Below are 16,974 nucleotides of genomic sequence, written 5' to 3'. Positions count from 1 at the left end.
GGAAGAAGTGAAACTTTCCCTGTTTGGTGACGACATGATCTTACACATAGAGAACCCCAAAAAATCCATTGGAAAACTAATAGAAATAATTAACAGCTACAGTAAAGTTGCAGGGTACACAGTCAACTTAGAAAAATCACTTGCTTTTCTACACTCCAATAATGAACTTACAGAAAGAGAACTCAAGAATATGATTATATTTGCAATCACAACTTAAAGAATAAAGTACCAAGGAATAAATTTAACCAAGGAGGTGAAGGACTTATACAATGAAAACTATAAGACATTACTGAGAGAAACTGATAAGGACTTAAAGAGATGTAAATAGATTCCTTTCTCATGCATCAGAAGAATAAACATAGTTAAAATGTCCATACTTCCCAAAGGAATCTACAGATTCAATGCAATCCCTATCAGAATCCCAATGACACTCTTCACAGAAATAGAGCACAGAATATTAAAATTCGTATGGGGCCATCAAAGACCCCAAATTGCTAAGGCAATCCTGAGAAAAAAGAACAAAGCTGGAGCTATCACAATCCCTGACTACAAAATGTACTACAAAGCAATAGTGTCCGAAAACGGCATGGTACTAGCACAAAAACAGGCACACAGATCAATGGAACAGAACTGAAAGCCCAGAAATAAAACCACATATCTACGGACAGCTAATCTTCAACAAAGGTGTCAAGAACATACAATGAAGAAATGATAGTCTCTTCAATAAATGGTGTTGGGAAAATTGGACAGCCACATGCAAAAGAATGAAGGTAGACCACTATCTCACACCATACACAAAAATAAACTCAAAATGGATCAAAGACTTGAAGATTCGTCCTGAAACTATAAAACTCTTGGAAGATAATATTAGTAGTACACTCTTTGACATCGAACTTAATAGGATCTTTTCAAATACCATGTCCTCTCAGACAAGGGAAACGAAAGAAAAAAATAAACAAGTGGGAATTCATCAGACTGAAGAGCTTCTGCAATACGAAACAAACTAGGATGAAAACAAAGAAACAACCCTCCAGTTGGGAGAAAATATTTGCAAATCATATATCTGACAAGGGGTTAATCTCCATAACATATAAGGAACTCACACAGCTGAACAATAAGAAAGCAAACAACCCGATCAAAAAGTGGGCAGAGGAGATGAACAGATATTTTTTCAAAGATATATAGATGGCCAATAAACACATGCAAAGATGTTCAAGATTACTAATCATCAGGGAAATGCAAATCAAAACCACACTAAGATAACACCTTACGCCTTTTAAAACAGCTATAATCACTAAGACTAAGAATAACAAATGTTGGAGAGGGTGTGGAGATAAGGGAACCCTCATACACTGCTGGTGGGAATGCAAACTGGTGCAACCAGTATGGAAAACAGTATGGAGATTCCTCAAAAAACTAATAATAGAACTACCATAAGACCCAGCTATCCCACTACTGCGTATCTACCCAAACAATGTGAAATCAACAATCCAAAGTAACACATGCACCCCTATGTTCATTGCAGCACTACTGACAATAGCCAAGACATGGAAGCAACCCAAGTGTCCACCAACCAGTGACTGGATAAAGAAGATGTGGTATATACATATTCAATGGAATACTACACAGCCTGAAAAAAAACCAATTTATCCCATTGCAACAACATGGAAGGACCTAGAGGGAATTATGCTAGGCGAAATAAGCCAGTCTGAGAAAGAAAAACACCAGATGATTTCACTCATATGTGGAATATAAACAAGTACTTAGAGAAAGAAAACAGTTCAGTGGTTACCAGGGGAAGGGGGATTGGAGGTGGGCACAGCGGGTGAAGGGGAGCACTTATGTGGTGACAGTCAAGAAATAATGTACATCTGAAATCTCACATTGATGTAAACTATTAGGAACTCAATGAAAAAAATAGTATCAACATTAGAATTAAATAGTCCTCCTATATATTTCCATAGTGTCCTATATTTTTTCCATCATATCACTTGTCACTATCTTACAAAGTATGGAATCTCCAGTTTCTACCACATGACCTAAGTACTTAGTGCTAAGTATGCACTAAGCACTTGTTAAATAAACAAATGATCTGCCAGAACTATAAGCTGTAATTGTCTTAATTTATCTTTTTATTTTTCTCTCAAGAACAATCTGACCTTCAGGAATAGACATAACATGCAATTAATGCCCAAGTAAAAAAGCCATTAATTTTTAAAACAAAAGTTTGACAAAACTATGTAAAAACACAAAAATATCATTTAGGCTAAAAGACGTACTATATTTTAAAAGTGAAAAAACTTGGAAGAGACTGTTGAAATGAGTATATAATACTTAATGCTTTAAATTTATAGTTAAATATGAGTATTATCTCATAATACCTACAATTTTCTAGTATTATATGAATTGCTAATCACATACACCTACTTACATTAATATCTAATGTCTCTATTTTTCCTAGACAATATGGTAAACAAAATACATACTAAGACATGAAGGAATGCCATAAGATTTACCTAGCTGTAACAAATCAGAAATCACTCCAAGCTATTTCATGTGACACCAAGTCATATTGGTTCCAAGAGAACCTTGAAATCCACTCATCTTTATAAATCATGCTAAATATGATCATTTCTAAATCAATCCTAGTAATAAATTATTTTACCTTTTATTCTCAAAAAAAAGGTATTTACTTTGTTTTCATTGTTGCATTTTATAATACAATGTCTTAGATGGTAAGCAGTCATTTCCCCAGATCAAGAGGAAAAGTTGAATTTAAACAAAAACAATGCCGTAGACAGAGAGTTTTTACTTGTATTAAGAATAGAAATCAGTGTCCACAACATGCTACATATTCGACTCTTCAAGGATAGGTCTATCTCAAGTATGCAGATATTAATATAGTAGAAAGTGCTAAAGAATGGTGCCATAACCCAAGAGTTTTAATGAGACTTATTCTTGTTCCTTAATGCCCTGGGATTAGCACGACAGTACAACAGACGCTATTTAATTAAAAACCTACCACATACTTCCACAATTTACAAAATTCATAATTTACTTATCAACAATAAATTGTAATGATGTACACTCCTGTTTCCTCCTAGACAACAAATTTCCAAAGGCATTTTTTTCCAATATAGTCTCATGTATTTTATTCTTCACAAATTCCGCTCTACAACTATTCACTCACAAGAGCTTTTTCTACCTGTGAATAAATGTATCTTTGGCTACTAACACAGTCTTTTTAGTTATTCTTAGTAAGGGTCAGTTTAGTAGCTTCTATAGTGCATTTACCACATCGGTTTCATGATATGTGAACCATAGGCTCTATATTTTTCCTCAAATCATATTTTGATATAAAGACATTTGTTTCCAGTTTATATCCTCTTACCAAAAAACAAGTGCCCTCTCAACTTTAATGAAAGTTTTATCTCTCACTTGAGGAATAGTTGCACTGGCTAAAAACAGTTTTACTATTTGCATTTCCTTGTTTTTATATAGACTACATCAATTCTTGGTCCTAGATCACCACCAAATTGGACATTCCACCCTTTCACTTAAGAGTTACTTATCAGGAGAATTCTATAGCAAAGATCCAAAAGACTGATACTTATAAAATCAGTTACTAACGATTTCACAGCTGATCTGATTTTATAAGTATCTATTATCCTATCCTCTCCTTCTTCTCACCAATTTTCTCTAAAATAAATTCACAAATACAACGAACACAATCTGGAAGGATCTCTTGTTAAAGCTGCTAGATGGCCTTTTCCTGATAATACTACTTCAATGCCACATGTTTTTTACAAAGTTAAAGAATCAAGCTGATGTAGTCAAGTTCCCTGTAAAGAAGGGTCTCATAAATCAGCTTACACAAATACCTTTATAAAATTAGTTTATCATTCCATCAGTGCCTAAATTCAGTTAATAGCTTGAGTCCAGAACAACCCAATCAATCTTAAATCAAAATATGAGACCATCCAAACTGATGTATAAAAACCAGAGGCCCATACAGCTCACTTCAGGAATCCAAAATTGAAAGTACAAAGAAATACAAACCAGCAATTAGGAGAGTTATAACCATTAAATTGTTTTGGGAAATGAGGCAGAACAGTTTCTTTTTTTAATCCAAATCAAGAAAATAGGTTCCTTAAGTTAGGGATCTCTAATGATCAGGGTGAGAATACTGCCAATAGACTGAATTGAAGGCACACAAGTCACCAGATTAATGATTTAATTTGTTGTTGGGTAAAATTTAACATGCAAATACAGTGGTGAATTTCATCATTAGCCAAGCATCATTGTTAAGAAAATAAAATGCATACTCTATAAAGATAGCAAGCAGTTTGATTTGCTGACATTTAAGATGAATATAATTGAGGTTGGATACTTGAGCTGTGACAGTTGTTGCATGTGAGACTAATGAACCAAGACTTCTTTTAACAAGCAATAAAGAGTTATAAAATAGTTACTGAGCACAGAAATGACAATATACATTAGAAAGACATAGTAACTCAAACTGGAAAAATTACTCAATGAAGTTACACTTTAATTTTAATGACCGACCATCTTTATTTGTACAGCACTAAGAAGCTCAATTCTCTTGAGGATGTTTAAACACAGATAGCCGACTCTAGACACTAAACATTCCTGTTTTGCTTGTATAGAGTACAATCTTTATAAAACAGTTATGTATAAAGAACAAAGAAACTTTATTTAGAAGCTCAGAAAATTATATTTCTTACTTTCAAATTTTACTCAACAAATCTTCAGTGAAAATGGTAAAAGGTAAGCTTTGGTTATCACACTCATCAAGAAAAGGTATTAGATGGTTTGATGTAAGTTAAACTACAAAATTATTACTTACCAATAAGATTTCTTCATGGGGAAAAAAACAGAAAAAAATCTTGAATTTTGCACAAGACATAAAATGTAGAAGGGTCTCAGGAATTAAAACACATGTGCTCATTCTTAATTATTCTGGGGAAACTTTCTTTTAATTGTGCAATTATTCTACCAGAGGCAAGTTTAGTCTTAATAGTTTTGTTAACTCTAACCTTATTAACTTACTATACCATTTATAAAAGCTTCAAGAACTAAAAACCAAATGAGGTATGATTTTCTTCATATTTTTAAAGTCACAAAATTATTAACAAGAATTCTAGTTATTTCTTCTATAATTCCGTGAAAACAAACCAAAGATACTTACTGTTGGTTTTTTTCATTTAGAGTATTCATGCCCTGGAGATCAGAAAGAGGTGTTCTGGGATTTTTCCGGGTTATACCTAGCATATGAAAGGCAGAGATTTTCAAATCAATGCTAAAAGAAACTAAACACAATTTTTCTAAGGACAAATGAAATTAACGTACTTCGATAGTATTTGCTAAACATGTCAGAAACATCTAAATAATAACATGAACCAAGGCTCAGGACTATTACTTGCAAATCTGACTTAACCGACAATGAAGTCAATTAGGAAATTTAATAATAAATTTTTTTATTTCTCCTCTCATTTAAATATTATCAGAAAATAAAAGGGTAACTGGGCTGAAGGTCTAGAAGTGTACAAGCTCATTTCTTATTTCAATATTCAAAAAATTCCTAATGATTCTTTGGCATCAACAATAAAACTTTTCAACAATAAATATATTGCTGACACGGACTATAGATTTTAGAGATCAATTAATCTCACATATAAAGACACTAAGAATCAAAGGCGATAAATTTCTTCCTTAAGGACTAACAAATTTTTTTTTGGGGGGGTGGTGAGGAAGATTGGCCTTGAGCTAACATCTCTTGTCAATCTTCCTCTCTTCACTTGAGGAAGACTGTCGCTGAGCTAACACCTGTGCCAATCTTCCTATATTTTGTATGTGGGATGCCACCACAGCATGGCTTTGATGAGTGGTGTGCAGGTTTGCACTTGGGACCTGAATGCACAAACCCCAGGCTGCCAAAGTAGAACACGGAGAACTTAATCACTATGCCACCAGGCCAGCCCCCTGGATTACCACTATTTTTTAAGTTATAATTTTCTTCAAATCATATGATGAACACTGAAGCTCTATAAGCATAAAGCTATCAATTTTCATAACATACACACCCACAAAAAAATTTAATGTAGGTAAGATACATTGGAAAGGAAGAAGTAAACATCTCTATTTGAGATCATCTTGTATGCAGAAAATCCTAAGTAACTCACAAAAAGCTATTAAGACTAATAAATGAGTTCAGCAAAACTAAAAAACATAAGATCAATATCCAAAAATCAACTTTATTTCTATACAATAGCAATAAACAATCAGAAAATGAAATTAAGAAAACAATTCCATTAATAATAACACCAAAATAATATAAAGGAGTAACATGAACAAAAAAGTATAAAATGTCTAAACTAAAAACTACAAAATATCATTAAAAGAAATTGAAGAAAATCTAAATAAATGGAATGCCATCCATGCTCACGAATTGGAAAACTTAATATTGTTAAGATGGCAATGCTCCCCAAATTGATCTACAGACTAATGCAATCTCTATTAAAATTCCAGCTGTCTTTTTTTTCAGAAATGAGTAAGCCGATCCTAAAATTAACATGGAAATGCAGGGAACCCAGAATAGTCAAACAATGCCGAAAGAGAAAAACATGGTTGGAGGACTCACACTTCCTAAATTCAAAACTTACTACAAAGATAAAGTAAACTGAGACGGTATGGTATCAGCATAAAGATAGACAAATAGATCAATGGAAAGGAACTGAGAGTACAGAAATAAACCTTTACACTTATGATCAATTGAATTTTGACAAAGGTGCCAAGACAATTCAATGGGAAAATAATCTTTCAACAAATGGTGCTGGGAAAACTAGATATCCACATGCAATAGAATGAGGTTGGGTCTAAGGTCAAAATATAAATGCCAAAAGTATAAAACTCTTAAGAGAAAACATAGGAATTGATCTTCCTGACATTGGGTTAGGCAATGGTTACTTAGATATGACACCAAAAGCACAAGCAAAGAAAAAAATGGATAAACTGGACATCATCAAAACTTAAAACTTTTGTGCTTCAAAGAACACTGTATGAAGAAAGTGAAAAGACAACCCACAGAATGGTAGAAAATGTTTCCAAATCAAATATCTGATAAGGAACTTTAATCCAGAATATAAAAAAAAAACCTCGTGCAACTGAATAATAAAAAGACCACCCAATTTAAAAATGAAAAAAGGATCTGAACAGGTATTTCTGCAAAGAAGATATGCAAACAGCTAATAAGCACATGAGAGAATGCTCAACATCATTAGTCATCAGAGAAATGAAAATCAAAATTACAATGAGATACCACTTCACACCACACTAGGATGGATAACACCAAAAATACAGGTAACAAATGTTGGCAAGGACATGGAAAAATTGGAACTTTTCATACAGCGCTGAAGGTGAAATGATAGTCACTTTGGAAAACAGTCTAGCAGCTGATCAAAAAATTAAACACAGAGTTACCATAGGACCCAGCAACTCCCCTCCTAATTCTATACCCTAAAGAACTAAAGATATATATCTACACCCACACAAAAACTTTCTTTTTACTTATTCAGCTCCTAAGTCATAGACATCAATTACCCCATGACAAATTACCATTTTCTATCACCATATCCATTCTTTTCTTCCATATATTTGCATCTCAGACCTTTCCTCAATACTATTAAGTCAACTTTCAGCTATGTTTCCTCTGTTGGCTTTATTCCTCTGCTTGTTTTCAGTAGTTCAATATCTATTTTCAATATCATTCTGATACATTTTTTTAAAATATTGGCACCTGAGCTGACATCTGTTGCCAATTTTCTTTTCGTTTTTCCTTCTCCCCAACCCCTCAATACATAGTTGTATATTCTAGTTGTGGGTCCTTCTGGTGTGCTGTGTGAGGCACCGCCTCAGCAGGGCCTGATGAGCGGTGCCATGTCTGTGCCCAGGATCCGAACCAGCAAAAGCCCAGGCCCCTGAAGCAGAGTGCACGAACTTAACTACTCAGGCACAGGGCTGGCCCCCTCATTCTGATATTTTATAGTTTTAAATTCGCACTATTTATTTATTGGATTCATGTTCTTAAATTCTTCTATACTGTAAAGTGCTCAGAGGGAATTTTCTTCTCTCTCTTGGAGTATCTTCCCTGCAAACACAACAGAGTGTTTCTTTTAGGGTGGTTCTTTTATGCATTTTATTTGACTTCCTTATTTCCCTCTGTGTAATGATTTGTTAATATCATTAAATATTTTAAACATTAAAAAGGCATAAGGAATAATACACTGAACACTTGCAACTGATCACTCAGATTAGAGAATGAAGTCCTGTGCACCTTTCTTCCTGATCCCATTCCAACAGCATCAGATCCCAACATCACACTCCTGTTGGAATTAGCACAAAAGGCATTTAAAATAGCCATCACAATGTTCAACAACTTAAAGTAGAAGATAGGTCTTTTGAGTTAACAGATAGAAAATGTCAGGAGAGAAATGGAGGCTATAAAAAGGAACCAGAGTATGAGGAATCTGTGAGACAATATCAAATATTCTAAGAACATGTAATTGAAGTCTCAGAAGGAAAAGAGAAATTGTAGCAGAGTACATTTTTGAAAAAATATTGGCCAAAAGTTTCCTAAATTTGATGAAAAACAATGAAGCACAGGTCCAAAAGGTGCAGCAAATTCCAAACAGGATAATATAAAATCACACCTCTGGACATCAAAGTCAAATTGCTGAAAACCAAAAAATAAAAAGAAAACCTTAAAGCAGCCAGAGGAGCAAAGGTACATTAGATATGAAAGAATGACAAAAGGATGACATCTGAGTTTATCACCACAAATAATGGAGGACAAAAGAAAATGGAACATCTTTAAACGCCAGTTTGATAGTTCCTAATGATGTTAAACATATGCCTAGTTTATGACACAGAAACTCCACTCACAAGTCTTACCCAAGGAATGAAAATAGACTACACAAAATCACTTGAACATTTATAGCAGGGTTTCTCACAATAGCTCAAAACAGTACACAACCCTCATATCCATCAAGAAACAAATGATAAACACAAAGTTGTATACACAGTTATACACACATACGTATAGTGGAATACAACTTGCCTACAAATGAATGCTATATGGAACAACATAGATGATATATATACCCATTATGTTGCATAACAGAATGAGAACACAAAAGAATATATAATGTATGATTCCATTTCTGTACAATTTTTAGAAAAAGCAAAACTAATTTATAGTAACAGAAATCTTAACAGGAGTTGCCTAAAGGAGGTGAGAAAATGTACAAGACAGCAAGAATAAGTTTTCTGACACAACTTCATTCCATTATTTTATTTTTAATCTTTTTGTGTTCATATGTTTTAGGTTTGTCTCTTATAAACATTTTACAGATGAATTTTATTTTTCTTGGTTGCATAACCTGTTCTTTAACTTTCTGGTTTGGTTCATTTTAATTTAATGGTATTACTGATATATCTGCAATATTTTTTCTGCCTTCTTTTATGCTTTCTATCTACCCTAATTACGGTATGCTTTTATCTAGATTTCTACTGAATATTTTCTTTATATTCAACTTCTTTCCTTTGTTTTAGAAGTTATATATACTCTCCTCCTTGATTATCTTTCAGTTTTTTACAAACTCATGAATTCCCAACTAAGTTAATTTTTTTCTTTTCCTAAAGAGTACAAGAACCTTCAAATGCTTTGATTCTCATCATCCCCTTCCCATAACAGATGTCACCTAGTAATTATATTCACCTTGTTTTCTTCGTTAATCAAGCAAATTAGGCATTACTACTAAGTTTTATAAAGTAATTTCTTATTTAGATTTACACATACTTTTACCAATTTCCTTATCAGATCTCAAAGTTTCTAGTGAGTTCAGCTTCTGTCTTTCTCATCTAAATCTTATTCTAAGTTCTACTGGTGCAGATCTGCTGAGATTACTATCTAGTTTTATTTACCACTATTGTTCATCTTTGCCTGGTATATCTTTGTCCATCCTTTTATTTTCACTGTTTTAAGACTCCTGTAGCCATCATTTAATAATTAAACTTTCTGAAACATTCATTTTGAGATTTTAATTGGTGAGGTTAATCTATTTTCATTGATTTTAAACAGTAGGACCTGTTTCTTGTATCTTATTTTATACTTTCCATTTATTTCACTCTTTAAGCTCATTTTTCCCCTCAGCTTTCATTTGACAAATAAAGGTTTCTTATGCTATTTTAAAAGACAAAGATTCTATTTTTGTTATTGTTGTTGTCTGTAACGCATACTTCATGATTATTTACTCATATTGATTTCCTAAATTTGATAAATATCTATATTCAATCAATTCAAGAGAAACACACTCTGCCTTCCCTGCAGGCTTCATCAAATACATACTAGAATCTCTTGTGTTTGTTTCCGTTTATCATTTTCAAATAGGAATTGTGATCATATACCATTTTTTAATGTTTCATATATATTTTAGAGATTGATCTATAAATGTCTTTGTGTGAACATACGCTTTCATTTCTCTCAGGTAAATATTTGGGAATAGAATTAATGGAACATATGGAAAGTATATGCTTACCTTTATAAAAAACTGACAAACTGTCTTCCAAAATAATTGTACTATTTTACATTGCCAATAGAGTGTTAAGTGTTTCAGCTGCTCCACATCCTCATCATCAGTTAGTATTGTCAACTTCTTAAATTTTAGCCATGATACAGGGTGTTAATGAGACCTCACTGTGATTATAATTTGCATTTCCCTAAGGACTAATGAAGCTGATAATCTTTCATGTGGCTATGGACCATTCATATATCTTCTTTTTTGAAGTGTATGTTCAAATCTTTTGTTCATTTTTAACTCAACTGTTTATCTATTATTGCATGACTTTTTTAAACATTTTGTTCTCAAGTCCATTATCAGTTATCAGTATTCTAAATTATCTCAAATATTGTTTCCCAGGCTGCGGTATGCTTTTTGTTTCCTTAAGAATATCTTTTTAAAAACAGAAGTTTTCAATTTTGGTGAACTCCAATTTTTTATTCTTTTCCTTTTATAGTTCATGCTCTTATGTCTCATCTAAGAAATCTTTGCCTGTCCCAAGATCGCAAAAATTTTCTCTCAGGTTTTCTTCTACAAATTTAATAGTTGTACTGTTTACGAAGAGCTGTATGACCCATTCTGAGTTAATTTTTATGCATAATATAGGGTCAAAGTTCTCTTGGAACATGGATAATCCAGTTGTTCCAGCGCCATTGTTTAAAAGACTATACCCCACTAAATTATCTCAGTGACTTTGTTGCAAATCAATTGACAGTATATGTGTAGATCTCTGGATTTTTTATTTGGTTCTACTGATCTGTTGATCCTTACACTAAGAGACTAATGTCATGATTATTTTAGTCTTGAAATCAAACAGTGTAAGTTCTCCAGCTTTGTTGTTCCTTTTCAAAATTGTTTTGGTCATTCTAGGTATTCTACACTTCTGTATAAATTTTAGTTATTAGCTTGTGAAATTCCACCCAAAAAATCTGCTGTGACCTTCTGGGATTGCATTCAATTTATAGATCCACTTGAGGGAAGAACTGACATCTCAGAAATACAAAAACATATTTCTCTTCATGTATTTAGGCATTTTTCAATTTCTCTCAGTTGTATACAGGTCTAACACATATTTTGTTAAGTTTATCCCTAAGTATTTCATGTTTTGATGTTACGTTATTATCCCTTGCATATTCAATTATTCCCAAACCTGGCACTTTAAAACAACAGTTGATCATATTACACAGTTTCTAGAGGAACAGGTTTCAAGAGTTGCTTAGCTGGGTAGTTCTGACAGGGTTTCTCATGAGGTTGTATTCAAGTTGTCGGCCAAGGCTGCAGTCCCCTCAAAACTGGAAGCGAACTGAAGGATCCGCTTCTAAAGTCACTTATGTATTTGACGGCAAGCCTCAGTTCCTCACTGCCTGTTGACTAGGGCTATTCACAAATGACAGCTTGCTTCTCCCAGAAACAGTGATGCCAAGAGAGCTAGCAAGTCAGAAATTACCTAAGAGGGAAACTGTAGACTTTTATAACTTAATTTTGGAAATGACATCCTATCACTTCTGCCATGTCCGATAGGTCATAAAGACCAACAGTGGTAAAATGTGGGAGAAGACTACATAAGATTGTGAATACCAGAAGACGGGGATGACCGAGAAATATGTAGGAGGCTGGTTGCCACAGATATATAAATGGCATTTATAAGTTTCATTTTCCAAGTGTTCATGGCTACAATATTACAGTTCAATTTCATATATTTACCTGGTATCCTGTGAGATCATTAATTTTTCAGATCAAACAGCATTTTTTAAACTCCTTATCACTTTCTATATAGATGATCACGTATCTATGTACCTTTTCTTTCTTTTTATTGCCTTATTGCACTATGACCTTTTGTACAATGTTAAATTTCAGTGGCAAAAGCAGACATCTCTGCCTTATTCTCAATGTCAGGGAAGAAGTATTCAATCTTTCACCACTAACAATGAAGTCTGCTGTAGCATTTTCATGCATATTCATTATAGAGTTGAGAAAGTTGCCTTCTATTCCTAGGCTACTAAAAGTTTTTAAGTAGGAGTAAGTGTAGAATTATGAAAAACTCCTTATCCATCTACTAAGATGATAATATGGTTTTTCTTTTTGAGATGGTTAATATGGTGAGTTATATTGATTGATTTTCTATTATCAAATCAACCTTTCATGCCTGGGATAAATTCCACTTGGTCTTCATGTATTGCTTTAATATATTGCTGAATTCAGTTTGCTCTTATTTTCTCAAGGATTTTTATATCTATCATTGTGAGGTATGTTGGTCTGTAATTTTCTTGTGATGTTTTGTCTGGTTTAGGTATTAGAGTGATAATACTGGCCTAATGACATGATTTTTATAGTGTTCCTTGCACCTTTCTTTTCTGAAAGAGTTAAAGAGAACTAGTATTAATCCTTGCTTAAATGTTTCTTAAATAAAATTCACTATTGAAGTTATCCGGGCCTGGACCTTTTTGTGTTTGTGTGTGGGAAGATTTTACTTATGAATCCAATATTGTTAATAGATACAGGAATAATTAGATTTTCTATTTTTCCTTGGGTCAGTTTTGATAACTTAATGACATTCAAGGAATTTGTCCATTTCATCTAAGTTATCATATGTATTGGCATAAATGTTCATAATCTCTCTTCAACCTTTTGATGTCTGTACCGTATGTAACTGTGTCCACTCTTTCATTCCAGATAATAGCATTTGTGTCTTCTCTCATATTTCTTGATCAGAATGGCTAGAACTTCACTGTCCAATACAGAAGCCACTGGCCATATATGGCTATCCAAATTTAATTTAATTAAAACATTGGGTTTTAAATTTTTCAAAACTTTCACATGCTTAACAGCCACACGTGGCTAATGGCTACAATTTTGAACAGCATACTTGGAGAACATTTCCATCTTCAGAGAAAGTTCTATTGGACAGTGCTGGGCTCAAGTTTTATCAATTTCATTGCTCTTGTTGAAAAATCAGCTTTTGATCTCCACTGATTTTCTCAACTGTTGGTCTGCTTTCTAGTCACTGACTTTAGCTCTTAACTTTATTATTTACTTCCTTCTACTTATTTTGGGTCTAATATGCTCTTCTTGTTGTAGCATCATCAGGCAAAAGCTTAGATCATTGATTTTTTATTTTTTGTCCCTAACATAAGGATTTAAAGCTATGAATTTTTTCTAAGCACTTCTTTAGTTGCATTACTAAGTTGTAATATGTTGTGTTTGCCATTATCATTGACATCAAAGTACTTTCAAGTTGCCATTTTGAATTTTTCTTTACTTGAGTTATTTATGTATATTATTTTCCAAATATTTGAGGATTTCTCAGATATCTTTCTGTTACTGATTTCTATTTTAATTTCATTTTGATCAGACAATATTTTAAAATTTCAATCATTTGTGTGATCATACTGATGCCTGAGGTTAGGGACATTAAGGCAGGCACTGTCAGCAAGGTGAAAGGAGTGAAGCCTATCAAGCCCATAGCTCTTCTCTCACAATTGCTAATCCTTCATCTTATTCACAAACATCACAATCTCCATTGTCCCTAGACTAGATTGAAGGTCAGAAGTATAAGTTCAAATTGAAGTGAGATTATTCTATTCTACCATCTCTCTCTCTTCCTCCTACCATCTTATTCCTTCTCCTTTCCAGAGCTCCTGACCTTTGCGGAAGTGACGCTACAGCTCATGCTCCCAAGAATCCCAATTTCTCCCCACTCCTCTAATTTCCTCCCTGCCAAATCTCAGAGAATAGGCACTGCAGAGAGAAGGTAGAATCACTGGAAATGAACAGGAGGAGGAAGAGCCACAATACCTTTTATGTCTTAATCTTGAAGGTCATACCCTGTCACTTGTGCCACATTCCGTTTGTTAGAGGGAGTCACTAAGTACAGCATATGCCTTTTGAAGGGAGGAGTATCAAAGAATTTGTGTACATGTTTTAAACCACCAAAACAATTCTAATTTTTACCTTAAACAGTCATATATCTTGTTAAAAGATTAAGAGAAGGGAAAAAAATATACATAGTCATTTATTTTTAAACGTATTTATTATTTCTGGTTTCTTTATTCCTTCCAATAATTCATGGATCAGCAAACTAGAGTCCATGGGCCAAATCAAACCCACCACCTATTTTTGCATGGCCTGCGAGCTAAGAATGGTTTTTACATTTTTAAATGGTTGAGGAAAAACTCAATGGAAGAATATTTTTGTGACATGTGAAAATTATATGAAATTTAAATATCAGTGTCCACAGCAAAGTCTTATTGAAACACAGCCATACTTATTTATTTATGTTTATCTATGGCTCCTTTCAGAGCAAAATTGAGTTGTTTCAACAGAGACCATATGACCTACAGAGCCTAAAATATTTACTATCTGACCCTTCTTACCATACATCCAAGTTACCATCTAGTGTCATTTCCCTTCATTTCTGAATGGTACTTTTGCTAACTGACATTGTAGATAATACACTGTAGCAACACTGAATTCTGTTATGTTCTTCTGAAGACTGACAATTTTTCTTCTAACAGATAGTTAACTTGCCTGGACCCAAACTACAAATACAGAAATTCTGCCTGAAATTATTTGTGTTTTTGGAGTTTGGGGGGGGGGGGGGGTGGGGTTAATTATGTTTTTGGATATTTTTCAGCCTCCATTGCTTTTTAAAAATTTTTTTCTTTCTTCTCCCCAAAGCCCCTCAGTACATAGTTGTGTATTTTAGTTGTGGGTCCTTCTAGCTGTGGCATGTGGAATACTGCCTCAGGATGGCTTGATGAGTGGTGCTAGTCCATGCCCAGGATCCGAACTGGCGAATCCCTGGGCTGCTGAAGCACATGAACTTAACCACTCAGCCCTGGGGCTGGCCCCTCCATTGCTTTTAATAAGAAGTCAGGTGTTAATCATATCATTATTCCCTTGTATTTGATGTGTCATATTTTCTCCTGGCTGCTTTCAAGATTCTCTCTTTATCTCTAGCATTTAGCAGTTAACCTATAATGTGCCTAGTTGTGGTTTTCTTTTGTATTTGTTCTATTTGGAAGTCACTCATCTTCTTGGATCTCTAAGGTAGTTTTTTTAACCAAACGTGAGAAGTTTTCAGTCACTGTTTCTTCAAGTATTTTTCTGCCTTTTTCTCTCTCTCCTCTACTTATGGGATTCCAACTAAGGCAGGAAGAATTTGGCTTTCCCTCCCACAGGAGCTATGCACAAATACAAAAAGCCCTCAGTCAAAAAAGCAGCAAACCTGCAAATCTCATCAATTGCAATTGTGTCTTTCAAAGGTTATCTCCTATTTGGTTTGCACTGCTTTTTTGACAGGGCTCCTACAGTCTTCCCTGGATACTCACAGCAGTCAGCCAAGTATGGTTGCCAGAATTCATACTCTAACTTTGGGTTTTAGCCCTTTGGCAGCTCTTTCAGTTCCAGGATTATCCTCCTAAATCTGAAGCCGCTTTGCCAGTCCTCAACTTTGTCCTCTGACACCTCAACCCAGTATAGTTGTGATTTTCTGTCGCTGGAGTTATGGAAGTTGGAGAGTACCTTGTGCAAAAGGTCACAAATTCACAATTCTTACCCACAAATTCACTTACTTAATAGAATAAAGTCTCCTCTGGTTTCTGTTTCTTTTTGGTCTTTTAGTATTTTGAGTCTTTTTCCAGTGCTTTTAAACAGTTTGCTATTCTTACATTTTTTCCAGGTTTTATTATTGTTACCTGTGGGAGGGTTCATTCATCTTACCAATTCACCATTATCTGGTAGTCCTCTGGTTTCACATGGCTGGTAGTCCCCTGATCCTTTTTAAAAACAATCTCCCAAACTTGAATTTATAATTTTATATAAAATTTTAATTATTGGTAGTACTATAATGGAAAATGGAATAAACTAATAATGGAAAAGCTCCAACTTCCACAAATATAGAAATAAATTTATAGGTGAACACAGACAAATGTACAATTTACTCATGCAGCCTAAGGTGAAATTGGTGCCTTCCTATTCTAGACCCATATATATACTAAGCTGGCATACAATCAGGCCTGGGGTCATCAGACTAAGAAAATGAAAATCAACAAAGCAAATCAACCACTTGCTGATTATTTAAAAGTTAAAAAGAATTAATTCAAGCTCCAAAAAAATATTTAGACAGTTTTAAATAATGTCCCATGGATTAAAAGATTTGGAAAAGGAAATGGATAATAGGAATGACGACTTGTTGTATATCTTTTAGAAACAACAGCAATAATTAAGAGTAACATTTAAGAATGTCTTTTTAAAGGAAACACTTACGTTTCTTCTTTCTAAAAGGAGAAAATACTTTTCAAAATGCATTACACATTTTCTTATACCAAGACAGCAA

The 16,974-nt window shown here is 33.8% G+C and overlaps 1 protein-coding gene across 14 annotated transcripts in view; it reads right to left on the bottom strand.

The window, feature by feature from the left end:
• MYO9A (myosin IXA) overlaps window positions 1–16,974 on the bottom strand; it is a 289,527-nt gene that overhangs the window by 129,623 nt on the left and 142,930 nt on the right. For all 14 annotated transcript variants that reach the window (XR_011498480.1, XM_070498757.1, XM_014849679.3 and 11 more), the window contains one exon: window positions 5,210–5,285. Coding sequence is in view for 13 of the 14 variants with exons in the window: in XM_070498757.1 (XP_070354858.1) it covers window positions 5,210–5,285 (76 nt within the window). In the remaining variant the exon portion in view is untranslated. The remainder of the gene's footprint in view (window positions 1–5,209; window positions 5,286–16,974) is intronic.

This window comes from Equus asinus, chromosome 2 (genome assembly GCF_041296235.1).
Source record: "Equus asinus isolate D_3611 breed Donkey chromosome 2, EquAss-T2T_v2, whole genome shotgun sequence".
Classification (NCBI taxonomy): Eukaryota; Metazoa; Chordata; class Mammalia; order Perissodactyla; family Equidae; genus Equus; species Equus asinus.
This window is presented reverse-complemented; position numbering and strand designations above follow the sequence as displayed.